Source organism: Dermochelys coriacea, chromosome 23 (genome assembly GCF_009764565.3).
Source record: "Dermochelys coriacea isolate rDerCor1 chromosome 23, rDerCor1.pri.v4, whole genome shotgun sequence".
NCBI lineage: Eukaryota > Metazoa > Chordata > Testudines > Dermochelyidae > Dermochelys > Dermochelys coriacea.
The window spans coordinates 5,607,705-5,627,120 of record NC_050090.1 but is presented as its reverse complement, the minus strand read 5'-3'; the positions used below and the strand labels follow the sequence as shown (position 1 = coordinate 5,627,120).

The 19,416-nt window shown below is 53.6% G+C and overlaps 2 protein-coding genes across 2 annotated transcripts in view; both read left to right on the top strand.

Moving 5' to 3' along the window:
- The first annotated feature begins 8,933 nt into the window (after positions 1–8,933).
- Positions 8,934–19,416, top strand: part of LOC119847405 (peptidoglycan recognition protein 3-like) — a 65,336-nt gene continuing 54,853 nt past the window's right edge. Inside the window, exon 1 of the mRNA XM_043501311.1 lies at positions 8,934–9,644. The gene's annotated coding sequence lies outside the window, so the exon portion shown is untranslated. The remainder of the gene's footprint in view (positions 9,645–19,416) is intronic.
- LOC119847349 (peptidoglycan-recognition protein SC2-like) lies at positions 14,550–19,248 on the top strand. The gene is made up of 4 exons (XM_038382069.2): positions 14,550–14,638; positions 16,140–16,341; positions 17,231–17,349; positions 18,796–19,248. The coding sequence occupies exons 1-4, from the start codon at positions 14,584–14,586 to the stop codon at positions 18,972–18,974; spliced, it is 555 nt and encodes a 184-aa protein (XP_038237997.1). The 5' UTR covers positions 14,550–14,583; the 3' UTR covers positions 18,975–19,248.

Sequence of the window (19,416 nt, the reverse complement as noted above, 5' to 3'; positions counted from 1 at the left end):
TTGAATTGGATTGGTCCTAGGACTGACCCTTGGGGAACACCACTAGTTACCACTCCCCATTCTGAAAATTTACCATTTATTCCTACCCTTTGTTCCCTGTCTTTTAACCAGTTCTCAATCCATGAAAGGATCTTCCCTCTTATCCCATGACAACTTAATTTACGTAAGAGCCTTTGGTGAGGGACCTTGTCAAAGGCTTTCTGGAAATCTAAGTACACTATATCCACTGGATCCCCCTTGTCCATGTTTGTTTACCCCCTCAAAGAACTCCAATAGATTAGGAAGACACGATCTCCCATTACAGAAACCCTGCTGACTTTTGCCCAACAATTTATGTTCTTCTATGTGTCTGACAATTTTATTCTTTACTATTGTCTCAACTAATTTGCCCAGTACTGACGTTAGACTGCCCGGTCTATAATTGCCGGGATCACCTCTCAAGCCCTTCTTAAATATTGAGTCCTGATTCTGGTTCTTGTGGCCCACATCCACAAAGGTATTTAGGTGGCTAAACCACAGACTCAGGTGCCTAAGTTCCAGTTTTGGCTTTACTGAGATCCATGAAACTCTAGCTGAACACTGTAGGGGCCTAAACTCACTCATCGCCTCAGATTTTAGTTCTAGGTCCCCCTCCCCCCTGCTCTAACCACCAGACCCGCCCCCCAGCTAGGAATAGAACCCAGGTGTCCTGGCTCCCAGCCCCCTGCTCTAACCACTAGAATTCTCTCTCCCCTCCCACAGCCAAGCCCCTGTATTCAGTGGCCAGACGGATGCAATAACAGCAGAAGGCAGGGCGGTGGCAGGGCCACGAGTTTTCTCCTGTGGATACAGATGTCAATAGCCTTTGGGCCAGGGAGAGAAAGAGCGCACCTGGCTCTGTAGCCCAGTGGCTAGGGCACCCCTGGGAGGTGGGCGGCCCAGAGTCCAGTCCCCCACCTCCAATCGTTCTGTCTTTATTGAGCCCCAGGGGACTGGCTCCAACAGGAGTCCCACAGCAGATAACCCCCTGGCTCCGTGGTGAGAGCCTCTGCTCAGATCCTTGCTCCCCCTCTATTATTGCTACAGCTACATGAGCCCTGAGGCAAGAACCTGCCTTGGTCTTAAGCAGCTGCCCCTCGCCACCGCTGCAGTGACATTCCTCACGCCGACCTCATCCCCCCTGAATTCCCGGCATCTTGCCATGGCGACGGTTATGTGAGGTGCAGAGGAAGTTGGGAAAACCTCAAGGTTTGGTCTGATCAGTTTTTTCTTTAACCTCTTATATTACCAGATTACAAGCCTGGAAAACTCAGATGCCCCCTCTCTCCAAATGCCAATCGCTTCATCTATCTCCATGGTTCTCAGCCAGGGTACATGGACCCTGGGGACACACAGAGGTTTCCGGGAGAGGGGTGGGGGGGATGTCAACTCATCGAGATATTTGCCTAGTTTTACAACAGGCTCCATAAACACCACTAGCAATGAGGTTTATGCTGCTCTCTGTCCTATATTCAGCGGTTCTCAAACAGTGGGTTGTGACCCCAAAGTGGATCCTGAGTTCATTTTTATGGGGTTGAAATTAGACTCGCTGTGGCCTGGGGCAGAAAGCCAAAGCCCCAGCCCCGCCACGCTAGGCTGAAGCCGGCGCTCGAACAACTTAGCTTCACGGGGACCCCTGCTTGTCCCCCCTAACACCAGCTCTGAGCTCAGAGGAAGGACACTGACCTTGGGAACCAGGCTTTGGATGGTCTGTTACCTTTTGGGTCAACATCTCTGTGAACTCTCTTTTTCAGCTCTGACTGCCAGCCAGCCAAAGAGCAGGAATAGACTCATTGTTGCTGTCGCTCCACCGCCTTGTAAGCAAGTTTGTGAGCTAGTTGTTTGTAAGTGAGATGAAACTTGGGGTACACAAGACAAATCCCCAAGAAAACCTGTTTTATGAAAGGAGATTCAAGGAGCTTGGCTTGTTTAGTCTAACCAAAAGAAGGTTGAGGGGAGATCTGATTGCTCTCTATAAATATATCAGAGGGATAAATACTGGAGAGGGAGAGGAATTATTTAAGCTCAGTACCAATGTGGACACAAGAATAAATGGATATGAACTGGTCATCAGGAAGTTTAGACTTGAAATTAAACGAAGGTTTCTAACCATCAAAGGAGTGAAGTTTTGGAATAGCCTTCCAACGGGAGCAGTGGGGGCAAAAGACCTATCTGGCTTTAAGATTAAACTTGATAAATTTATGGAGGAGATGGTATGATGGGATAACATGATTTTGGCAAATAATTGATCTTTAACTATTCATGGTAAATAGGCCCAATGGCCTGTGATGGGATGTTAGATGGGATGGGATCTGAGTTACTACAGAGAATTCTTTCCTGGGTAACTGACTGGTGAATCTTGCCCATACGCTCAGGGTTTAGCTGATTGCCACATTTGGGGTCGGGAAGGAATTTTCCTCCAGGGCAGATTGGAAGAGGCCCTGGAGGTTTTTCACCTTCCTCTGCAGAGTGGGGCACGGGTCACTTGCTGGAGGATTCTCTGCACCTTGAAGTCTTTAAACCATGATTTGAGGACTTCAGTGGCTCCGACATAGGTGGGAGGTTTATCGCAGGACTGGGTGGGTGAGATTCTGTGGCCTGCATTGTGCAGGAGGTCAGATTAGATGATCATAATGGTCCTTCTGACCGTAATATCTATGAATCTATGAATCTGTGAAATCAGGCTCCTGAAAGGGGCACAGGAGCCTGGAAAGGCAGAGAACCACTGATCTAGCTCGTCTCATTGTTCCCCAATTGCTCAGGCAGCAGCAATGGGATCCGGATTCTGGGCCCAATCCTCAAAAGTATTTTGATGCCGAACTCCCATGGTATCCACACACCTAGGGGCTGCCAGGGGACAGGGCTGAGCAGTGGGAAAGTCCCCCCGTTCCTCTCCCCCGGCTTGGCTTTTTCTTATGCTAATGCAATGTGCCCGTAGTGAGGTTCACAGTTGATTGGTGCCTGAGCTTAAGTGCTGCATTTTAAGGAAGTGAAAAAAATGAAACTGCTTTGCACAAATAAAATAATCGAGGAACTGGGAATCCTCCCACCTGGTTTTTCATACCAATACTTTATAAAGCGCTGTGGGAGCGGGATGGGAGGAGACAGGTGTGATGTTATCTGATTAAAATATAACCATTGTGACAGGATCAGGCCAGATGGCTACAGGAGAATGACAGAAGGTAGATATATTAGCTCCAAATTAAGCAGATCCCTTTTCCCTTAGTAAGATAATGGGCTGTTCCAGAACAATCAGGAAGTTGCTGGAACCAATTAAGGCAAGCTAATTAGAACACCTGGAGCCAATTAAGAAGCTACTAGAATCAATTAGGACAGGCAGGCTAATCAGGGCACCTGGTTTTAAAAAGGACCTCACTTCAGTTAGTGAGGTGTGTGCGAGGAGCTGAGAGTGAGTAGGTGTACTGCTGGAGGACTGAGAAGTACAAGCGTTATCAGGCATCAGGAGGAAGGTCCGGTGGTGTGGACAAAGAAGGTGTTGGGAGGAGGCCATGGGGAAGTAGCCCAGGGAGTTGTAGCTGTCACGCAGCTGTTACAGGAGACACTATAGACAGCTGCATTCCACAGGGCCCTGGGCTGGAACCCGGAGTAGAGGGCAGGCCTGGGTTTCCCACCCACCCCCCCAACTCCCTTTTTGATATAAGAGGAGTTGATCTGGACTGTGGGTCCCACCAGAGGGGAGGGTCTCTGGCCTGTCCCCCGACCCATCAGGCAGGCCAGCAGAGACTGCGGGGATTGTTCTCCTCCTTTTCCCCATGCTGGCCAGTGATGAGGTTAACCCAGGTTTGTGCCACTAACAAAAGGAGCCAAACTGAGGACTGCTGTAAACCTCTGAGGAAAGCAAATCTTCCAGAAAGCGCAAAACCCACCAAGGCAGAGAAGGAACTTTATCACACCATATAGATCATTGTTGTAACCACTGTTATATATTTGCAGCAAATCTTGTACAAAGATTGTCAAGTGAGGTGTCTATGACGAGGTTATGATTTGCTGGTTATGATTATACTATCTGTATGCATGTATCATTTTTGTATTTGAAGTTATAAGTGTGACGTTGCACTCTATATGATTTATAAAAATATGCTAATGAGTATGAATATAACGTAACTGGAATATATTTAATGCAAAAGGTCTCTTGTAAGGTGTCATTACAAAGCTTATAATCTACTGAGTGTGGTCATCCTGTTTGTATAAATGTATCACTCTTGTATCTGAAACTAGATTTATGAAATATAACTCTGAGATCCTATTGTTGTTATGCAAAGTGTGGGCCATTAATGGTGGTTTGGAATCTTAATGACTTCCATTAACCAGGACAATTGACTGTAGATGGCTCTGTTTACTTGTAAGTCTTCCTGTATACCTGTGTGCTGGCAAGTGGGTAATAAGTCTTACAGTGACATGTGATCATGTCATCTGAACTGGAATCCATCTTTAACCTGGTGTTTTTCCACTGAGAAGGAGGGGTGGGAGCCCAGAGGGACAAAGGATTCCCTCCTTATACAAAAGATATATAAATGGGTGGAACAGAACAAAGGGGGCAGCCATCATGAGAAATCCCCTAGCTACCACCTGAGCTGGAACAAGGGCTGTACCAGGGGAAAGGATGGTGCCCAGACTAGGAAGGCGTCCAGTCTGTGAAAGAAACTTGTTGAAACATCTTTGAGGGTGAGATTTTATCTGTATTCAGTTTTATTACTGTACTAGACTTAGACTGGTATGTTTTATTTTATTTTGCTTGGTAATTCACTTTGTTCGGTCTGCTATTACTTGGAACCACTTAAATCCTACTTTCTGTATTTAATAAAATCACTTTTTACTTATTAATTAACCCAGAATATGTATTAATACCTGGGGGGGGGGGGGGCAAACAGCTGTGCATATCTCTCTATCAGTGTTATAGAGGGTGAACAATTTATGAGTTTACCCTTTATAAGCTTTATACAGGGTAAAATGGATTTTTTTGGGGTTTGGACCCCATTGGGAGTTGGGCATCTAAGTTTCAAAGACAGGAACATTTCTTAAGTTGCTTTCAGTTAAGTCTGCAGCTTTGGGGAACATGGATCAGACCCTGGGTCTGTGCTGGAGCAGATTGGCGTGTCTGGCTCTACAAGACAGGGTGCTGGAGTCCCAAGCTGGCAGGGAAAACAGGGCAGAAGTTGTCTTGGCACATCGGTTGGCAGCCCCAAGGGGGTTTCTGTGATCCAACCCATCACGATAAGTATTGGCTCTGTACTTGGAACTCAAATGTTTGCTCCTGGGGTAACACCCAGCATGCCTTGGAAGGACTATTTGAATTAAGTGGCTCATCAAAAGAACATTTAACTGGCAATGGACCATGGGAGACTCCTGTCTACACTTAATGAAATTCCCTGATGTGATAGGCAAAATGCAGGGACATGGGACTTGCCCAGGTGACTCCAAACTCCATCTTGTTGCTGTAATTTTCCACAGTAAAAACAATGTGTTGCCCTCCACATGGCAAAAGCTATAAAAGGCCCTGGAAACCCCTCCATTTTGTCTTCAGTCCTGCTTCTTACCTCTGGAGGAACTTTGCTACAAACTGAAGCTCTGAACAAAGGACTGAATGACTGTGACAAAGTGGGACTGTTCTTAATGTTTCCTCTGAATACTGTAGAGTGCCTCAGTTTCCCCTATGCATTTCTTAAGTCTCTAGGAGGTGGGATAAGGGGGTGTAATTGTTGCAGAGCAAAGGGCCAGGGTACATAAATGGCCAACACTCTGTCTCCTGGCAGCTGATGGCCTGGGACCTTCCCCTCTGCAAGGTGATAGCTAAAGGGTTGGAGAACAAAGGAATCGGGTGCCCTCCTGGCCTGGGAAAGGGACAAAGCCCAGAGGAGGAGGGGCTGGAGGGTGAGTCATTTGGGGCTGGCTGGGGACGAATATGAAGTGCAGGTGTGTCTGGCTCACTGCCCCCCAAAATGGACCCGGCTGAGGGGTCCTGTTCTCTGTACCTACAAGCTCTGTTTCAGACCATGTTCCTGTCATCTAATAAACCTCTGTTTTACTGGCTGGCTGAGAGTCACATCTGACTTCAAAGTTGGGGTGAAGGACCCTCTGGCTTCCCCAGGACCCCGCCTGGGAGGACTCGCTGTGGCAAGCACACGGAGGGGCAGAGGATGCTGGATGCTCCGAGATCAGACCCAGGAAGGTGGAAGCCGTGTGAGCTTTTTGCCCTGAAGACAGTCTGCTCACAGAGAGGAGACTTCACCAAAGTCCTGCCTGGCTTCATAGGGAGCAGTTCCAGAGCATCGCCTGGGGACTCCATGACAATGACCCATCCCAGCTGTGGATGTTCTCCAGAGACTTGATCTGAACCTGCAGTTTATTCTCCACTGCTACAAGCCTGAACCAAGAACTTTGCCATTACTGTATGTAATTGATTCCATTTAACCAATTTTAACTCTCTTCTTTCTTTCTTTCTTTCTTTCAATAAACCTTTAGATTTTAGATACTAAAGGATGGGCATCAGCATGACTTTGGGTAAGATCTAAATTATACATTGACCTTGGTGTGTGGCTGGTCCTTTGGGATCAGAAAAACCTATTATTTGATGAGACTGGTTGTAAAGAACCACTCATCTCTGAATCCAGTGTTTTTGGTGGTAAAATAAAAACTGGAATGCCTGAAGAAATTGCCTTTATGTTCTCTTGTTAGCCAGTGTGGTGAAACAGGAGTTTACTTTTGTGGCTGGTTTGGTAAATCTTATAAAAGAAAAACCACCAGTTGTGGGTTGTTTGCCCTATTTCTCACCAGTTTGTCCTGAATTTGGCATCCTCAGTTGTGACCCACTAAGGCACAGTTACAACTGGGAATTAGGACTACGAATACATCTACACAGCAAGAAAACAAACAAACCCCACAGCGGTGAGTCTCAGGGCCCCAATCAACTGCCTGTGGCTGGCGGGGCTCACAGTAGCATTGTAGATGTTCGGGTTTGGGCTGGGCCCCGGGCTCTGAAACCTGCCCCCTTGCTGGATTTTACAGCCCCAGCTTCAGCCCCAGCCCAAATGCTGGACTGGCTATTTTAGCCCCAGCTGACTCTGAGACTCGCTGAGTAGATGTACTGCCATCGCAGTGTGTCAGGCCCCAATCCTCAGGTGGCCAAAATCAGCCTTGCTCCATTGACTGCACGACAGTGGATTCCCCCAGCTGTGGATCGGGCGCTTGGACTTTCGCCTCTGGGTCACTGCGGGGATCCAACTATGGCCAGGAGAGGCAGCATCAGCACCTTGTGGGAGCTGTTATGGGGTCTGTATGAAATAAGTTGGTCTAGTGGTTAGAGAAGAGAGCTGGGATTCCTGGGTTTTATTCCAGCCCTGGGAGGGGAGTGGGGTCTAGTGGTTAGAACAGGGGGGCTGGGAGCCAGGACTCCTGGGTTCTATCCCCAGCCCTGGGAGGGGAATAGGAAGCCCCTACCTGGATACGGCACCATATCACAAAACCCACCGCTCCTGGCTCAGATTGAGTGCCCCAGTGTGGATGCTGCCTTGGATTTCCACTCACCAGGGCGCCATCTCACTGTTATCTCGCACCACTTGCATTTGTCACTGCACCAGTGCGTAGGGGCAGCCCCAGCAGAAATCCCCTCCTGCACCCAACACACACAAGAGGTGCTGGGGGCTGTGCCAGGGGCAATGACAACAGGGGCAGGCATCGGGGAAAGTGGCTGTTGGGTGCGTTGCTGGATTCTGGAGAGACCTCCCGTTCTGCCACCAACCTGCCCCACAAGAGCCCAGCACAGCGCCCTCTGCTGCCTATGTCTGCCACCGTCTCTCCGCTCCACAGAGCTCCCACGATCTGCTAGCCTGGGGCAGTGACAGACCCTCTTGCTCCCCAGTTATAACACCTGGCCCTGAGCTAGCCCCTTTCTCCAGCAGATCTCAACGCCCTTCACAAAGGAAGTTGGCATCGCTATCCCCACTTTATAGATGGGGAAACTGAGGCACACATGGAGGAACTGACTTAACCAAGGTCACCCTGCAGGCCAGGCATGTCTGTATGCAAAAGCCTGAGGATTTTAACTGTACCAGTCTAGTTAAAACATTACAAACCCCCGCCCCACCCAATGGGGATGCCGTTATACCAGTACAAAGGTTTGTTGACTGATAGAGGCCAAATTACTATCAGACCTCAGGCCTATTGGTGACCTAAACTCCCAAGATGCTTTGGGAATGCTGCTAAACTCTCACCGGCTGTGAAAAATGCCAATTTGCTAAAATTTTTAGCCTAGCGCCCTGTAATTTGCGTTGCCACGTGATTGTGCGAGAAATGTACTAACCGCAAACAAATGGAAATGTATAAATAACATAGTGATGGTAGGTTTCAGAGTAGCAGCCGTGTTAGTCTGTATTCGCAAAAAGAAAAGGAGTACCCATGGCACCTTAGAGACTAACAAATTTATTAGAGCATAAGCTTTCGTGAGCTACAGCTCACTTCATTGGATGCATTTAGTGATGGTAAAAGTTTATGTTTAAGCAGCAGATGTGTGATTGTGTGCTGGGAAGTCTATGAAATTTACCAGACACCGATGGATTTGTAGTCTTGCATTGGGCAAGAGGAAGTGATAAGCTGGAACTAAATTACCTATAAGTAGTCCAAGCTGTACGCAAGCAGTGGCAAAAGACATCACGGGGATCAGTCTGTCGTTTACGTCAACGGCTGCAAGGTTTGGTTTAGCAGACTTGGTAATGGATCTGCCTTTCTGTTTGTTTGCTGTACTAATAACTAATAAATATTGGCCGGTGCTTGGGTGCTTGAGGTCTCTTTAAGTAGGAAGTAAGATTGAAGCTGAATTGGTAATAAATCTGCTTCCCTGGGGGATCCTCCGACCCAAGTTTACTGTCTGGAACCATACAGGGCAGGGTCACAACCTCTGTGTTGGGAATAAAGACCTAGCCGTGTGGGGAGACTCTGGCTGGGATGGTCTAGGGGCCTACAGGGGAGGGGAAAAGTTTGAAGAAGAGATGTAAGACTAGATCCAGCGAAATGTTTACGCCATCAAGAGTGAAATGCGGGCGAAGAATGGCCGAAGTAGTAAAGGAGCGCTTGGATTGTTTGTAAAGAAATGTGCTGTTATGCACTGAGGTTCTGGGGCCGCACCGGGTACGGCCGGCCCGCGGGATCACACGTGTGCGCTGCTTGTCTCTGAGGCTGACCAGAGAGTAGAGGGGAAAGCGTGACCCGGGGCGGCAGCTCAGCATCGGGCACGCGAGGCTTTTAATCAGAAGCTTAAGGAAGTGACAGAAAATGCTCAGAAAGGGAAGCCGCAGAATGGGGAAGTCAACGGGTGGCTGGTGAGCGCCGCAAGGAAAGGGGAAGGCGGGCGAGGGGAAGGAGCTGAGGAGACGGTGCAGACGCGGGGTTGTCAGAAACGGGCGGAGGATGGTGGAAGCGCTCATTGGCCAGCACAGGAGCAATTGGCTGCGGGGACGCTGGGAGCACCGGGGAAGCCGGCTGAGTGCAAGGAGGACCTGGAGGATGTGATGGAGCAGGACAAGCCTCAGTGTTAATAAGGCAGCCAAGCCGTGTCAGAAGTTAAGAAAATGAACTGAGTGCTGGAAGGAAAAGATCTGGGGGCTCCCAGGTTAAGGAGGGGCATGGGAGAGATTGGCCCAGGGGCTCTAGAGAGAACTGGGGCAGACGGCAGTTCCCTCCCAGACCCTGCACAAAGCAGGTTGGACAAAGTGTGGGTATTTTCAGAGTTCATTGTATTACAAACGCGAATGGGTCTGGAGTCTGGGGGGATGGGACATGATTCTTCTGGGGGAGATGTGACTCCAGCAAACCCTGGGAAGGGTCAGGACCATCACAGGACACTTGTAAAACAACCGACCGGCCAAGGCGGGGATGCAAATTCCCACCTCTGCCCCCAGACTTTCAAAGTGATGCCCTGAGGAGTGAGCCACTGGCTGCGAATGATCTGTTCCCAGATCAAGGAACCAGCCTGCGGCACTCACAGATTCCCAGGGGACGTGTTCACAGCAGAAGCTGTGCCGAGCTTGGAAGCACTGAAAAGTCCCTGGGTCAGTTTGAGGGGCTGCATCCCGGCCGGAGCCCTGGCTGGAGTCGGGGGAGGGATCCCTGGTAAGCCCAGTAGCAGGCGGGTGGGTTTGCTGATTGGTTTAACCCGTGTTCTCGGCAGTGCTGTCACCGTAAGCACCGACGTGCTGCTTGGGGAGAGCTTGGTGGAGCCGGAGCTGTGAAGCTCACGGGGCTTATAGCCTCGGAGGGGGCAGGAAAGTGGCCGGCTCGGCCAGTCTGATTTGGTGGGGATATCACCGTGCCAACAGGAAACCGGGCAGCCTGGAGCACCCAACAGGAGGGAGAGAGAGGCGGGTCCAGCCCATGAGAGGTGGTGGCTGGCATGCCAGGAGCCCAGAGCGGGTACCCTGGCTGGCCCATGGAGGGGCAGGACTGGTGCAGTTGCCCTGAGTGGTGACACCGTCATCACCCCTTCCTCAGCTACATGGAGCTCCGGCCATCTCCTAGCCTGCGGCGGATACAGCCCCCCTGCTGGGCAGTGAGGCTCACAGGGTCTGGTGCTCATCTGCCCTTCTCCCCAACAATCTCACTGCGTTGTGCAAGGGAGGCCGTGTTGTTATTTCCACTTCAGAGAGGGAAACTGAGGCATTGGGCGGGGCCGAGACTTGGCCAAGGTCACCCCACGGGCAGGCCACGTCCATACACAAACGCTGTAGGAGTGTAACTGTACCAGGCTAGTTAACACATTACAGCCCCGGTGGGGATACAATTATAGCCCTGCAACCCGGCTAGAACTATTCCCGGACGAGAAGGGTAGACGGGTCTGACCCTGGTACCAGGCATCTATATCCTGGTGCCATCGCACACACACTGCTTTTGTACTGCTATAACTGTATCAGCAAAACTGACCCCACCCGGACAAAAGTGTATGGGGTAGACTGGAAACTTTGGGACAGGGACTGTCTCTCTCTCTCTGTGTCTGCAGAGCCCGGCACAACAGGACCATTATCTTGGTCACTGTGTGTTTGTGCAGCACCCGGCACGACGGGGCCCTGATCTCGGTCACTGCGTGTCTGTGCAGTGCCTGGCATGTCCGGGCCTTGATCTCAGTCAGTGCGTGTCTGTGCAGCGCCTGGCGTGACAGGGCCCTGATCTCGATCAGTGTGTGTCTGGGCAGCGCCCAGCCCGACGGGGCCTCGATCTTGGTCACTGTGTGTCTGGGCAGCGCCCAGCGCGACGGGGCCCTGATCTTGGTCACTGTGTGTCTGTGCAGCGCCTGGCGCGACGGGGCCGATTTCAGTCAGTATGTGTCTGGGCAGAGCCCAGTGCGACGGGGCCCTGATCTTGGTCACTGTGTGTTTGTGCAGCGCCTGGCGCAATGGGGCCCTGATCTCAGTCACTGTGTGTCTGGGCAGTGCGCGGCCCAATGGGGCCCTGATCTTGGTCACGGTGTATCTGGGCAGTGCCTGGCCCAATCGAGCCCTGTGATAGGTGCACAAACTAGCCCCGCAGAGGGAGGGTTTAGGGAACTGCCCTGGGTCCTGGTGACAGAGTTGTCAACAGTCCTTATTACAAAGAACATCCCTTATCTTTCCATCTCCATCCAACAAGACCAGGAACTGCTGAGTGCTGCAAAAGCAGTAAGAAAGACGCCTGGAGAAGGTAGGTGAGTCCTGCATGTCGATGATGTTGATGATAATCTCAGGAGATGAGGTGGTGCAGGGATACTAAGGAAACACCCCTTGCTTGTTAAATACAATGTAGGCCATGAGCCCTCAGCCACCCTTCCTGGCAGCTCTGCCCTGCAACACCCACAGGGCCCTGCCCGGCTGGAGGAGGAGCTTGGCAGGGAGCAGAGAGCAGCTCCCTTGAAAGGCGCCAGCGGACATGAGCAGGGCAGCTCTGCAGAAGGAGCCTGGTAGCAGGCCCAGCTGTTGCTCTACCTGAGCTGCTGAGAGGGAAGGACTCTGTTTGCTGTGCAGTTCAGGTACTTGGCAAACTTGTCGCTAGTGTTCTAGGCACTAGAGATTTACATAAATGTAGCTTAGCTGGGACAAATGCATTCAATTTAGTGCCAAATAAAATGGCTGGACAAAATAATGAAGAGGAAGGTTTTGCCCAAGATCTCAGGACCCAGGGGAGGTAACAGACGAATGGTGTGACACACGGAAGGGGGGACGTAAGCTGTTTGTCTCAGTCTATCACTCTCGGAGTACCTCGCCGTCAGCCTTTGTGTGGCCGAGGGGACAGGGCGACTCCTGCTGCTGACTGAGCCACTCCTTGCCACTGGGCACTCGTGTTAGTGAACCTGTAACCACGGAGCCAGGGCGCCAGGACTGTGCCTTCAGGGCAATGAACCTGGCCGAGGGCCTTTCTCACCAGACAGACCGTGCTGTGGTCTTTCTTTGTAAGTACCCTTGAGGTCTGCTGGATTCACAACCTGCCTTGTCTGCTGTGCGTGTTGATAACATTTGAGCTCCAAGAACAGAAACTCCAGGCAGCCTAAACAGTGTTACTGAGGCAATGACATTCCAGCCTCAAACATTTGAGCTCCAAGAACAGATGTTCTGGGCAGCCTAAACAGCATCACAGAGGAAACGACATTCCAGCCTTCAGCACTTAACAATACCTGGCTTGACGGGGCCCTGATCCCGGTCACTGTGTGTCTGGGCAGTGCCCATCCCAATGGGGGACTGATGTAGGTTTGGACCGGACCTACAGGCGCTGTCTTAATGAAGCGGGATCTGGGGCAGGTGGCAGTTCTGGATCGGTCGGAGCAGGAAATGGTGGCCTGGACGGTGGCTGATGTGCTGTCCCCCCGGTGTGGCGTCCCCCAGCTCTCCAGGCTGGGTTGTGCTCTGTGCCCAGCCTTGCCCACGTTGGGTTGAAGGTTCTGCCTCTGGCGCAGTCTGTCGGCCCCATTGGTGCTACAGACCCGAGCCCTGCTGCATGAGCTCGGCTGGGTCTTCAGCAACTGCAACCCCCTGGTGAAATCCCCCCCGACTCCTTCCTCCTCAGTGGCTGGGCTCCCAAACAGCATTGGCAAGACAGTTTATTAACCAGCTACCTGGCCCCACACCCTGTCGCCTGCCTAGGTGCTTATAGAGAGAAGCAGGTGCTGGTACCCGGAGCTCACTCTGCTCCCAGCTATGCAGGAATGCAGGTGGGCACATGACAGCCCCTCTCAGCACCCCACGGGGCGCTGGTCTCCATGAAGCAGCTCTGCCCCCCGAGCACGGATCTTCTCCCCCAGCCCAGCTGCGTAGGGGGCTGTTAGTACAGCCAGAGCCACCACTATGCCTGCTGCTCATGGGGCTGCCATGGGGACCCAGGGAGCTCGGGGGGAAGGGGGATCTAGGCAGGGACAGGATGCTGCCCCTAGATGATAATCCCGGCTTGGAGCCCGGGGCAGCCTGAGTGCAGGGGGATCTGCTACCCAGGGGCTCTGAGGGTGTTTGGCTCCAGCCCAGCAGCGCCTCCTCCTGGAATCATAGAATCATAGAATCATAGAATATCAGGGTTGGAAGGGACCCCAGAAGGTCATCTAGTCCAACCCCCTGCTCAAAGCAGGACCAAGTCCCAGTTAAATCATCCTAGCCAGGGCTTTGTCAAGCCTGACCTTAAAAACCTCTAAGGAAGGAGATTCTACCACCTCCCTAGGTAACGCATTCCAGTGTTTCACCACCCTCTTAGTGAAAAAGTTTTTCCTAATATCCAATCTAAACCTCCCCCATTGCAACTTGAGACCATTACTCCTCGTTCTGTCATCTGCTACCATTGAGAACAGTCTAGAGCCATCCTCTTTGAAACCCCCTTTCAGGTAGTTGAAAGCAGCTATCAAATCCCCCCTCATTCTTCTCTTCTGCAGGCTAAACAATCCCAGCTCCCTCAGCCTCTCCTCATAAGTCATGTGCTCTAGACCCCTAATCATTTTTGTTGCCCTTCGCTGTACTCTTTCCAATTTATCCACATCCTTCTTGTAGTGTGGGGCCCAAAACTGGACACAGTACTCCAGATGAGGCCTCACCAGTGTCGAATAGAGGGGAACGATCACGTCCCTCGATCTGCTCGCTATGCCCCTACTTATACATCCCAAAATGCCATTGGCCTTCTTGGCAACAAGGGCACACTGCTGACTCATATCCAGCTTCTCGTCCACTGTCACCCCTAGGTCCTTTTCCGCAGAACTGCTGCCGAGCCATTCGGTCCCTAGTCTGTAGCGGTGCATTGGATTCTTCCATCCTAAGTGCAGGACCCTGCACTTATCCTTATTGAACCTCATTAGATTTCTTTTGGCCCAATCCTCCAATTTGTCTAGGTCCTTCTGTATCCTATCCCTCCCCTCCAGCGTATCTACCACTCCTCCCAGTTTAGTATCATCCGCAAATTTGCTGAGAGTGCAATCCACACCATCCTCCAGATCATTTATGAAGATATTGAACAAAACGGGCCCCAGGACCGACCCCTGTATCCGAGGTGGAGGTGGAGGTGGCAAGCCGGCAGTGACGGGCTCGTGTCCCCACAGGGCCGAGAGAGAGGAAGATGATGCTGCAGACGTCAGTTGTGTGGCTCTTAGCGCTGTGCGCCATGGCGCTCGGTGAGTTTGAATCCCCAGGGCTGGGGGTGTGGAGCAGGGCTGGGAATCCCTGATGCAGCTGAGAACCCAGGGGGCGGAAATGCAAGCATGGGAAATTAACAATGGAGACGCCCGACTAGCCCCCTGGCCTGGTGCTGGGGCTGTGCCTGCCCCTGCAGATCCAGAGATGCCCCTCAGCTCCCGTTCAGCCCATCCCTCTGTGAGGCAGGGCTGGGTTGTCCCCTGCCGCCCGTTCCCAAGAGCTCTAGGGTTCATCAGCCCAAGTGACGAAGCTCCTGGCCCTGCCCACGGGGAGCTGATCCCAGAGTGTCGTGTCCCGTCCCCCCCACCCAGGCCGTGTCCCCTGCCAGCCCAGCGCCATCCGAACTGCCCTGGGGCACCCAAGAGCCAGAAAGTGCCAGCATCCAGCATGCAGAGGGGCAGCAAGCTGAGGCTGAGTGGGGAGGGCAGGGGAAATGGGGCTGGGGTGGGGAAGAGCAGGGACAGAGGGGTGGGGTGGGAGGAGCAGTGGCAACACCAGCTGATCCCCAGCTTCTACCAACTCCCCGTTAGGAGGTTTCATGGTGAGAATGTCCCTGCAGCATAGACGTCGCCCCCAGGATCAGAGCAGGGCCCATCTACCCCGGTGTCCCGGCTGCAGCAGTGGCCAGTGCCAGATGCTCCAGAGGGAAGTGCCAGGCACCCCCTAGTGGCTCATGATGGAATAACCTGGCTACTGGGGAATTTCCTTTCTGTTCCCCCCCATTAGTGGCTCCAAGCTCTGGTGCGGGAGCCCGTCCAGTCCCACCCACTGTGACGCTGGCTATTCTTGTTCTCCGTAGAAACCTCTGATCCATTGCTGGATCCTGCTCTTGGCCCAGAGACAGCCAGTGGCAGTGAGTTCCATAGGCTGATTGTGCCCAATGAGCCTTTTCTCAGGGTCAGATGTTCTTACTTTCCAGTTTCTGGGGCGCTGCACTCCATCCTGTTTGTCCCATCTCTGAAGGGACCAGGCGGAAGTGGGACGGAGGTCAACAGTGGGAGACCAGAAGGATCAGGGGCCTCCCAGATGGAGAGAGAGCAGAAAGGCTGCGAGCAGAGGGGACAGGCTAGAGGGATGCAAATGACCCAAGGGGGCAGAGGAGACAGACTGGCTCAGAGCAGCACATCCTGGGCAGGAGCTTCCCCAGCCCCACCTGTGATCTCCAGCTCAGTCCTTGCTTGCTGTCCCTCCAGCCTGGCCTGGCTTCCCGTTCACCCCTTTGCTGCCAGCGGCAGGTGCTGCTGCGGGGTGAGCAGGCTCCCAGCCAGGCCTCTCTTCAGCCCTGTCACATTTAACACAGGCTGCGCATCCCCCCTGCGCTGTGCACGGCCTTTGCTGGCCCCCACCCCATCCCATTGCCGCGGGCCACGGCCCCACTCAACGCACCAATCCTAGGCCCGATCCTGCTGCTTGGGCTGGGGCAAGTGGGGGGGCACCCACATTAATCCAGCCCTTTGTCCACTTCCCCTCATGGCACAGGCTGCCCCCACATCGTCTCCCGCTCCCAGTGGGGGGCCCGAGTCCCAAAAAACAAGGTCCATCTGAAAACCCCGGTGCCCTATGTCATCGTCCACTACTCAGCAGGGAGTTGCTGCTTCACACCAGCCTCCTGCAGCTGGCTGGTCAGAATCATCCAGAGATACCACATGGACAACTGGCTCCTTGCCGACATTGCCTACAAGTGAGTGGGGTGGGGCCCTCCCCATAGTTATGGGCAGACTCAGGGCCGCTGCCTCCAAACAGCCACATGGGGGCAGCAGAGACCATACTTGGGGTAGAGGGGACTTGTCCACAGCAAAGATTTGATTTTTATATTTAATATTTTTTGGCTGAAAAGGGGGGAATTGGGGAGGGGTGCACACAGAGTCTCTGTTGTGTGTGTGGGGGGGGAAGATAGGGAGCTTAGCACCCCTGGCAGGGGGAGACGGGGGGGGCTGAGGGAGTCCCTGAAGAGCGGTGGATGGGACGGGGCAGTGACGGAGCTGGTGGGGGGATGGAGGGGCGCAGGGAGCCCCTAGGTTGTGCTACGAGCTTGGCTGACAGACGCCGCGTGGCCTGCGCCCTGCTGGTCTGTGACACTGCCCCCATTCCAGCATTATCGACGCGTTTCCCTGGGGCCGGCCTGACGCCCTGGAACGAAAACCTGGCCAGAGATTTTGCTCCGTGAAACGTTTTGAGATGGTGAAGTCGGGGGATGGAAACCCAGTTAGGAGTTTCCCACGGGGCGGCAGGTCCCTGCACTGTCTTTCTGCCCCAGATCTGAGCCAGCTACAGCCCTCACTTGGCCCCAAGCTGTGTCCCGGAGGGGCCCGGGGCAGCTTCCATAAGGGATGTTACGCACAGCACCCACCTAATGTCCAAAGAGCACGATGCATGTTAGCCCCCCATTCCAGTCCCTTTCCTGAATGGGTCTTTAGCTGCATGGCTGGATTGAGCTTCTAGCTCCAATGGTCCCAGGTTCAAACCTGGGCAGGGTCAGCGACGACCCTGGGGGAGCTGACGAGAGCGATGGGGAGGGGAGGGTGCGGCTGACAGGCCTGTGCGGGTCTCACACTGCGCTCTGCCTGCAGCTTCCTGATCGGTGAGGACGGCAGAATCTACGAGGGCAGAGGCTGGAGAACGAGGGGGGCCCATGCCGAGAACTGGAACAATAAGTCCCTGGGAATCAGCTTCCTGGGCAACTTCTCCAGTACGTGGGTCCTGTCTGTACAGATTTCCCCAGCTAGGCCCTGCCGGGAGCTGGGAATCCCTCCTGCCGGGCTCCCACTGCTGACCTGACGCCCAGGGAGGGGGGTTCTGCCGCAGGGACCTTCTCCAGGTGACCTAGGAATTGGTGACTAATGACAAGGGGTCGCTGTTGTTGAGCGACCTGGCTGGCTGTGAGCAAACAAGGTGGGGTTTTAATCCAGCCAAGCAGAAGGGCCAGGATTGGGCCCAAGGAACACAGGCCAGTCCTACAGCCCGGAGGCTGGAAAGCAGCGACCCAGAAAAGATCTAGGGACAGGGAAAGCAGCTGAGCAGGAGCAGCCCGTAGGACCCTGGAGCTGTAGCGACCTTCAGCTGTACAGGGAGGGGGAGAGCAAGTAGAAGCGGGGGGTGGGGGGATCACCTGTGTACGGCATCATGGGGCCCGTCGCTGGATCCCCTGGCTGGCTCTGGTGGCCCAGGGGAGTTTGCTCCACTGTTTAATCGCCCTCCCTGTTCAACATTTGCACTGGGGACCATGTCTGGCTTCAGCCCCTGGCCCCTCTTCTGCCTTTCTCCATGCGGCTAACGCACCCTCCAGGTCCTGTATTTCCTCCCCAGGTGATCACCTGGATGGGCTGAGCTCTGCCCGTCCCACCCTGGCAGCCATTTCTCCAGCCCAGGAATTGTGTTTGTGGCTCTTTTCTGCCCCCTAGACAATTTTTCTACATCCCTTTTATCATGTGGGCCCCAGAGCTGTGCGCAGGATCCAGCATCCGTCTCCCCATGGCTGGACACAGGGGGAAAATCCCCTTCCCGCCATTTCCCTGATCTCATGAGCCCTGCGTGTCCCCACATCACCCTGGGAGCTAGGCTGTTGCTTGTCAGTTGTGACTCCTAGATCCTGCCCAGAGCCCAGCTTTCCAAGTGCAGCCCCCGGGCTGGAGGTGGGGCCTGCATCCCTCAAGCTGTAACTGTCCATGGGGCTGGATAAAATGCATTTGGTTTGCCTAGGCCCAGCTCACGCTGTAGAACGGTCCTGGCCTCACCGGGCAGAGAGAGCCTGAGCTGGGCACTTGCAGGAGGGCTGCAGCTGGGGGCGCTGGGCACACGGTGCCCCCTCCCAGCTGAGAGCTTGGAGAGGAGGATGGGATTCAGTGAGAGATCTGCCCCTGGCTAACCCAGCTGGCCTCACCACCATTCCGCTGGGCAACGCCACGGTCGAGCTCCCCGCGCGAGGGGCACCAGGCTGGGGCATGGGGCCAGGAAATGCAGCAGGAGAGAGGTTGCATTACCCAGCGCAATACGGGGCGGAGGGGGGGTGACATTGACACGGCCAATCGAGAGCATGGGCAGAGGGGAGTTATTTATTCAGGCCACAGTCACATCCCCTTATCAGAGAGGGGCCAGGGGCCAGGGCGAGATTAACAGAGGCTGCTCTGTCCTGCAGAAATAGGCCCCAGACGTGCCGCGCTGAACGCCGCCAAGCGCCTGATCCAATGTGCCGTCTCCAGGAACTTCCTGAGCCGCAAATACATCCTGAAGGGGCTTCGCAACGTGAAACTGACCCGCTGCCCCGGGAATGCCCTCCACGGGGTCATCAAATGGTGGCCCAGGTTCAAAGCCTGAGTCCCTGCAGCCTCAGGGCAGACCCTGCACCCATCGCTGACCCCACCCGTGGCTTCTGCCTGTTCGAGCAGCACCTCTGCCCCCCACCAGGGGGCAGCCTCCTGCTTCTCACCCACCAGCCTGCAAAGGACCCGGCGGGGGGTCGCAGAGTCCCACAAAGGGGTTTTTAATTCAAGTGCCATTTGCCTTTAACCCAGCGCCCCTGTGGCTTAGCGCTTGGTTTGCTTGGGAGCTACTGAGCAGTGAAAATAAACCAGCTTCTAGCACATGAAAAGTTGAAATGCTGGGAATCATTTCATCTCCTGTTAAACCATAACCACCCCCCACTGCTGGGCTGGGCTGGGCAAGCTCAGAGGGTGTGATTATGGTCTGTCGGATTGGCACTAAGAGGCCCCACTGCGCTAGGTGCTGTACACACAGAGCATGAGACAGACAATCCATG

Coding starts and splice junctions, on each gene's coding strand:
- LOC119847349 (XM_038382069.2), top strand. CDS start 14,584: ATGATGCTGCAGACGTCAGTTGTGTGGCTCTTAGCGCTGTGCGCCATG. Junction 14,639..16,139: donor GCTGTGCGCCATGGCGCTCG/GTGAGTTTGAAT, acceptor CTCATGGCACAG/GCTGCCCCCACATCGTCTCC. Junction 16,342..17,230: donor CTTGCCGACATTGCCTACAA/GTGAGTGGGGTG, acceptor CTCTGCCTGCAG/CTTCCTGATCGGTGAGGACG.